The sequence below is a fragment of the Rattus rattus genome, chromosome 11 (genome assembly GCF_011064425.1).
Source record: "Rattus rattus isolate New Zealand chromosome 11, Rrattus_CSIRO_v1, whole genome shotgun sequence".
NCBI classification, from domain to species: Eukaryota; Metazoa; Chordata; class Mammalia; order Rodentia; family Muridae; genus Rattus; species Rattus rattus.
The window spans coordinates 4,534,747-4,542,972 of record NC_046164.1 but is presented as its reverse complement, the minus strand read 5'-3'; the positions used below and the strand labels follow the sequence as shown (position 1 = coordinate 4,542,972).

General features: G+C 44.6%; 1 protein-coding gene across 1 annotated transcript; it reads right to left on the bottom strand.

The window, feature by feature from the left end:
• Nucleotides 1-517: 517 nt before the first annotated feature.
• Areg (amphiregulin) lies at nucleotides 518-7,710 on the bottom strand. Its single transcript, XM_032916425.1, is given in 5 exon segments — nucleotides 518-759; nucleotides 2,811-2,975; nucleotides 3,602-3,806; nucleotides 6,310-6,528; nucleotides 7,459-7,710. Coding segments are annotated over 5 exon segments (741 nt in total). The 5' UTR covers nucleotides 7,520-7,710; the 3' UTR covers nucleotides 518-668.
• Nucleotides 7,711-8,226: the final 516 nt, after the last annotated feature.

The following is an 8,226-nucleotide window of genomic DNA, read 5'->3' as shown; positions in this document are numbered from 1 at the left end:
AAAAATTCAACTGTAGCTTTTTACCAAACCACTCTCAAATGTGTGCCCCCTCCTTTGTTTAAAGGAACAATCAAATTCTAGTCTCACTTCCATTTGTTTCCATGCAATAGGCTAACTTTGGTCCTCTACCCTGTGAGCGTACCCTGTCATTATTACTACTTTATCTTACCCAACAGTCACTGGAAACGGGCCATTTCTGTTTCTGAAATGACCTGTTCACCTCTCACTATTGCCAATCTTTCTTCATAATCGCTTTCCTGGCTTCCTAAGTTCTTCCTAGCTCAGAAGGTGATTTGGGGTCTGTGACCTTTCCAGGTCCTAAGAATGTCCCACTGATTCACCACTTTGGAAATGTTTTCCACCCGGCCCACCAGTCCCTTTCTTATTGCTCCTATTTTACCTTCCGCAACACTTTGATGCCTTATTGTCTCCTCCATCCATTAAGAATTATGTTCTTTGAGAACAGGACTAGAACTGCCCACATCTATTCTTCAGTAAGACTGGTGTCAAACTTACTCAAAGAATAACATTTCCCTAAAACAGCTATCCATGTGCACTCGAAACTAAGAATGGATTCTTCCTTTTGCCTTGAGCTTTGTTTTCGTTTTCAAAATTATAGTCTCTAACTGGGAGATGAAGTTTAAAGGCCAAACCTGAATTGTCATCAGCTAGGCTATGGCATGTGCAGTCCCGTTTTCTTGCCGCAGCCTCCTTCTTTCTTCTGCTTCTTCATATCCCCTGAAGAATCGTTTCCGAAGCCTTTGCAGAACACAGAATTCCACTGTTAGCAAGGCCTACACCCCTGCGCAATGGGGATTTTGATGACCATGGGGACTTTGCTCCTGCGACTTCTTATAACAGACTCCGTATGTCGGTTTGTTACACTAACCGAAAACTTAAGCCTAACCACAAACTCTTGCCAATATTCTTTTACAGGAGGACTGCCACTGTATCAACACACCTCTAAACACTGAAAAATATAAGTACATAATAGAAATGAAATGATCATACAGTGTGGAACTGGGACATTTTTTGTGGTTGTTCCTCAAGAATTAAGCATGGGAAGTAGCGGTGTGCGGTAGACGGACCCCCTCATACAGAAGTGAATTTACATGAATGAATTTAAATTTCTACTAAGTGATTTTAAATTATTAGAGGGTTTAAAAACCGTTTACAAAACAACTTGTGTTTTGTGCATTTTCAAGTCTAAAGATTTCCTTCTAATTTTATTTATGACTCCATTACAATCACCATTAAATCCCAAAGAACTTTTGTCAACTTTAAAGAGTAATATTCACTTCAATTATGAAAAAACGCACTCAGTAATTGTGGGGTAAGGTTAGTGTTGATTATATTTTAATTAGGTTTTGAGAGAAAACAGGGGAAACATTACTTCTCAAAAGTGAAAGAATTGAGCTGGGCCTAGGAGCACAGGCCTCCAATCCCAGCTAGTCAAGAGGCCAAGACAGCAAGGGAGAGCTTGGGAAATTTGGATCCTCTCCCAAAAAGTTAAACCGGCTAAAGATGTAACTCAGCCAATGAGTACTTGACGGACAGATGTGAAGTTGTGAGTTCAATTCCCAGCACCGCCACAAAGAAACCGGAATGCCAACATAAAACAATGGTCATCCCACATCCTCCCCGAGAACTAGAGCATTGAAAACTGACTAAATCGCAAGCTCCTCTACTGGAAAACATCTTTAGCTCACATTTTCTGTGTCAAATAAGAATAGTTGATAGAGGCTTTTGCCTTTCCTAAGTACATCTGCATAGCTGGCTTGAGGCGCTAGAAGAGATTCCAGGTGTGCAAAGCAAATTTAAACTGCACGTCTAACTTCACATGCATAACAGAACAGCTTCTATGTGTCATTTTGTCACCCTCTGATTGGAATTCAAGGTAACAATAAACAACAACAGGAGATAACTCCCGCATCCTGAAGGACGGCACTGATGAATTATGTACACAGTCCAGTTGTTAAAGTAATTTACCAAGACCTAAAATTAGAATAATGAATCCACTGCTTCTGCCAAACCCTAGTAGCAGTGAGTCATCCTAGAGCCATGTGGGCCCTCCTCCAGCTTCCCCTATCCAATGGCTTCTGTCTGACAGACAATGCCAGCCTCATGTGCCCATCAGTGCCTGTGACCTAGAGCAGTGTAGTGTGGGCATTCTTTGGTTCCGAAGCGAGGTGTGAGATCTGCTGTTACCCAGGGAAGATGCTGTGGGAGGACCACAGTAACAGAGTTTGTCATTGCTGCCTACGCCGTGCCATTGAGAGGAAATGTCTCGCTCTGTTTCTCAATGCATTCCCACACTATTCGACCCGAGAAGGACAAAAATAGGTCCAAACGGTAAGCCGGTGAGCATCATGCCACGGAACTACAAGCCAGAATTTGTCCATGTACCGGGAGAAGACACAAGTCTTTCCTCGGCTACTGACTTGGAAACCTTTGGGATTTGCTTTTCTTTTATGCTGAAGAAGTATATTTGATACCGTGAGGTTTAATGTGACCCTAGTTAGCTTCTCAGAAGCTTTATGCTTCCATTTTAAAATATTCCCAGATGACACTAGGGCTTTCTGGGTGTCCGAAATAACCACCACCCAAAAATATAATAGGTGATCGAACTATCAATTTTTAAGCTAAAAGCATTCTAATTCTGAAAGATGGCTCTATATATCATTTCAACAATAATAATGCAGATTTTGATTCTATTCGGCTCATGGGTCACATGACACAAAATAACTCATGTGAATTATACAGTAGAGACTGATAGGAATACTGGGAAGGGTTCAGATCTTAGGTTGTGCTGTACTTACAGGATGGCGGTAATGATGCCAATAGCTGCGATGCTTATGGCGGAGACAAAGACAATTATGGCTGCTAACGCGATCTTGGATAGGTCGTTGTCATCCTTCTTCTGAGTCTTCATGGTTTTTTCTCCACACCGTTCGCCAAAGTAATCCTGATGACAACTGTAACAATCACATTTCAGAAATACAATTGTTGAAACGGTTCTCTGTGTATCAAGCTTACTACCTAATTTTGCATGGGAAGGCCCTGCCATGGTCCATTCTGTGACGTCATGAGGCATGGAATGCATTCTAGCTAAAGGTCTTTAAGAACAAGTTGCGATTGGTTTGGGAGTGAAGGTGGTATTCCCAGAAGACACCGTGACTCATTCTTCTTGTTCTTTTAGGACCAACTGATGACTTCGATGCCAGTGTCTCAGTTAACACATCCCTCCATCACTTAGTTTCATTTTAGTGGGTTTAGGGACATTAGAACAACAAAAAAAAGTTGTGTGATAAATACTTTAAGGGCTTTTTTCTGAGACTTAAAATATACATACAGGTACATGTATGTATCTGTACATACGTATATTATATATAAAAAAATGATATTTTGCACAAGTAGTCAAAAAAGCTACAGCCTGTTTACACTATTTGCTAAGAATCTTTTTTTCCAGATTTAAGTGTTTACATTTTAATTGGCTGTACAAACATAATGTTGGCTCATGGAGCCCTGGGTTTACACGCCAGAAAAGTCACTTGTTTTCTACAGATGGGTCTTTTGGGTATGGCGTAGGAAATAAACTTACTGGCAGGTCACCACCTCCAGGTTCTCGATGTATCTGCATTCACCATGAATGCAGAAGTTCTGAAACTTGGCGGCACACGGATTCTTTTTCTTCTTCCGGTTTCTTCTGCCTTTTCCGCCTTTGCCTCCCTTTTTCTTTCTTTTGGGTTTTTCTGAAGACTTTTCTCCTTCCGTCTTGTTTTCCTTAGGCTTAATCACCTGTTCAACTGGAGAAAAAAAGAAGTTCGACAAGTTAAGGACGCAGTTACTGTCAAGATTCTCCTCTCATCTTCGAAATGATTTGGGATACCCGAGACATAGAAATCACAGCACCAAGAACTACTTTGGCCTCGTTATTTAAAGCAACACACACACACACACACACACACACACACACACTCACACACACTCACACACACACACACACACACACACACACACACACACACACACACACACACACACACACACCACACACACACACACACAAACACACACACACACACACACACACATAAACCTGCAAGGAGTGTCTCTGTCAGGCAGTACGTAGTAATCTATGTTGCAGGCCATTTGAGATCTTTCACCTATGTAAGCCCATAGTTAGATGTGCTGTACCTCACATGATAGAGAGGTAAATACAGTTAGATGCAGATGAAAACACACCCTAGGAGAAGTGGCTGGAACCCACAGTGCTGACACGTTTAAGCCTGTTTTGTTTGTGTGTTTTTCCATTCTATGATTGTCCCTCGAAGAAGGACAATGCCGTTGAGATGTGGTGTGAGGCAAATCTGATTTTCCTCGCCTACACAGGTCTCGGGCTCACTGTCTTAGGTTGGTAGTCAGTGGGCACTGCATGAGGGTGGAGTAAGCTGGAAAATATTTATTATAAAAAATAATAATAACAACAGATACCTCTGGGGGTGGGCTCAGTGTCATATTCGATCTATTTAAAATGGCATAGAAATTTTGGTCCTGATGCCTCAGATGGATTGTCACCTCAATTTATCAGATCTGGAGTCTTTGGACTATGAAAGGAGTGGCTAATTACACGAAAAAGGGGCAGGGAAAGGTGCATTTTGTTGTGTTGATCCTGGACTAGGAGTGTATGATGAAGTATTTAGCAAACAGAGAACAGCAGGAAGAGAAAACACCACTAGTCCCAAAGGTTTTACAAGCACCCATCAAGTCACACAGAACAGGAGAGACATACTAATGGAAGGCTCATGGGGGTGTCGAAGACAGAGCCTCCCTGTCCTAAGAAAATGGTAAATATTAGGAATGTTCTAGGGGTTTACTTTAAGTGAATTAACAAAAGTTAAATTAGAAGGAATGTTAAATAGGTGGCCATTCGTTGTTTATACAGAAACTTTCTTTTGATCATTATAAAGTGCAAGTGAGAGGAAGCCCTCTGGGAGAATTGTCTTAAACACATTATCGCTACACTTTATCAGGTAGATTAGAAGTCCAAGCCAAATAATAGTCACTGTGCTGAAGGGTTGCAACAGACAACACACCCCTGGGTATTCAAGCAAACAGCCTTTTAAAGGAGAGCAACCAGCAGTCTCGGCTGTACACACTTCCCTGCAATTCTCAGTAGCAGCCGCCTGCCTGCTCCAGAAGTTGGCCTCCAGAACTGTTAATAACGTAACGTAACACATCTTTAACAAGCTGGTGGATGCCCTCCTGGTCCGACCTATTCCTCTGTCCTACTACAAATATTGAAACATTAAAAACAAAAACTAAGCAAAAATGAACAAGATGATTGAGGAGCCGGGCACTGGTGTAGACTGCTCACTGAAGTGTACCCCTCCCCTGAGTTACCCTGTTTCAGTCTCTGTCCCTCATTCCTCCTCAGCTCTGGGAGACTCCGGTGGAGGAGGAGGAGGAGTCAGGAAAGCTGCTAGGAAAGTTTTAGGGACCTTCAGGAACTCTGAAATCACCTTGCCCTGCCTCCGAGGTAGATGCTCAGATCTGACTTATCAATGGCCTCTTCTCCGCCCCAAACGGCAAAGTAAAACGAGGGTAGTGAGTCTATCCCTCTCATTTGAAAGAAAGGTTATTTTTTCTTTTTAAAAAAATAAAATCTGTCTAATAAGAGCAAAAGGAAAAAAAAACGGGGTCAGTAGTTTAGATAAAAATACAATACACACATACATCTTTAACATCCCTAGAGTTCCGTCCTTATTCTTTCTGTTCCCTTATTTGTGTTAGTTATGCAGTTATTTGTTAGTTAGTTAGTTAGTTAGTTAGTTAGTTAGTTAGTTAGTTAGTTAGTTGTGCAGTTATTTGAAGACAGGCAGTGTTGGGGAGGGGACGCACCTGCTGAGGCACAAGGGCCTCAGGAATGGTCAATGACTACCGATGCTTCCAGAATGGAGGTCATGTGGCATACTGGGAAAGATGCTAGTCCCCGGAATCAAGCAGACTGGGGTTCTGATTCTGACTCAGCTGCTTGCTCCCGGGGAGCGCACGACCTCTCTGAGCTTCAGTTAGTGTATAAAATGAGCACTGTTATGCTTACTTACCAGAGTTGCAAACATCAAGCATGCAACATAAGATCCTCATGAATGCCTTGAACCTACAGGGTGCAACCTCCACTTCAGAGGATGTGCAATAGCCACGCCTTCAAATCCCTTAGGAAAGCCTAGCCGCCTTCCTTCTGAAGCCACTTTGCTGAGGTAAAAACCACATCTCACAGACAACACTTTCCTAGTGTCCTCCACTCACCTCTGACTGAGTCGTCCACAATATAGCCGGATATTTGTGGTTCGTTATCATACTCCTCCGAGTAGTCATAGTCCCCTGTGGAGAGTTCACTGCCAGAAGGCATTTCGCTTATGGTAGAGACCTCAGAAACCACAAGTCCACCAGCACTGTGGTCCCCAGAGGACGGTTCTCCTTTCCGAGAGCTGGTGTCATTGAGTTCCAACCCAGCTGCATAATGGCCTGCAGGGACAGAGAGAAGAAAAAGAGATGAGTCGGGTGCCTTTGGCTCACTAAGGGACCCCTGCTGTGTAGACATGTGCGTCTCCTCATATTAAAGCAGCTACTGCCTGTGTGCTATTGGGTGTTTGGTGTTTTGTTTTGTTTTGTTTTGTTTTCCCTCGACTGAGTCACTCGTAAAAGCAACTTCACAGTCAGCCAAGAAGCAAACTCAGCTGCCCAATTACAGAGTTTCTTTTATCTGGGTTTTCTTTTCCACAGATAGCCTACATAATGTCCACAATTTAATAAGTCCTGCCAGTAAGTACCTCTCCCTTCAGGTCTAACTTGGGCGCGCTTGTTCCAAAGCTTTCCTGCCTGGTTGTAGCGGGTACTGATACATTTTAACGCTTGTTTACAGCGGTGGAATCTGTGCCTGAGATGCGAAAAGCAGTGCCAACAGTGACAGGGTTTTCAGCGTCTTTATCCGTTACTACCACATAGAGAAAAAGTTCAGCATCCCGCAAACCCTTTGGGGAGTCCTGAGTTCCAGCCCTTGATTTCATTTTGATTTTTGTTTTTAATATCAAAACAGCGTTGCCAGCGGTGCTTTAGGAAGGTAAAAATAAAATCACTAGGCGGAGGAATGGAGACAGAAGGCAAAGGACCCTCCTTCAAATCCTCCTGGATTAATTACCTTTGTGGAAATTACTTCACCTCCTGGACCTGGGTCTCCTCAGTTATCAAAGGAAAGGGAGGACCAAAATGACCTCTTAGGTCTCCATCAGCTGGTCCTTGGGTCATGCTAGAGACTCACTCGGGTCTGCTCCTCTCGCCCTTCTAGCGTGAGCTAAGGGGATCCGTTCCCCGGTCAGATAAATTTGGGGGCATCAAGAGGCAGCAGCATTCAAGGAGCGACAACCCGGGAGGCTGCTGCAGGCACCCGGTGCTCACCTGAGCCTAAGACGAGCAGCCACAGCACTGAGAGCGCCAGCGGAAGCGGCGGAGTTCTCATTGGTTCCGCGGGCCGGCGGCGTCGGGGTCTCTGCGGCAACACGACAGCGGCTCCCGGCGGCCGGAACAGCGGAACCGCGAAGCAGCGGGCGAGCACCGGCGCCGGGAAGCCCAGCCCCGCCGGGCTCCGGGAGGCTGGAGCTGCCAGCGCCTAGGGCTCGGCTCAAAATGACGGGGCGGCGGCCGCGAGTCAGGAAGGAGCAGAGCGAACTTGGCGGAGGGTGCGGTGAGCACCTGTTGCTTTATAGACCCGCGGGAAAGCCACCGCCCGTGACGTCACGCCTCTCCTGGGTGGAGGCGGGAGGTTATTACCCCAAAACTCAGCTGACCCGGGAGGAAGTGGGGATCGAGCCCTGTTAACGTGGAGAGAAACTTTCCCACTCGTGTTGTGTTCTAAGTTGGAGTGTTGAATATATATATATACAGACAGACCGGGAGATGAAGTACCAAAGTTCCATGTTAGGATGTAGAGCTTTAAGAACAACTGTGGCTAAGTGATGTTAGCCAAAAGACTTGAGGAGGATAAAGGAAGCTACTTAACTGGGAAGAGACTCCACAAGAGAAGCTGTTTGGGTTTGTGGGCAGCCTGGGGTCCTTTTCCCTTCTGGGCTCTAAAGGACTTCAAACGGTGTGGATATCAATCAAACCCTCTTTTCAAGTCCCTGACCCGGTTTTTCCCCACCTGGACGCTAAAGGGGTCCTACTGAC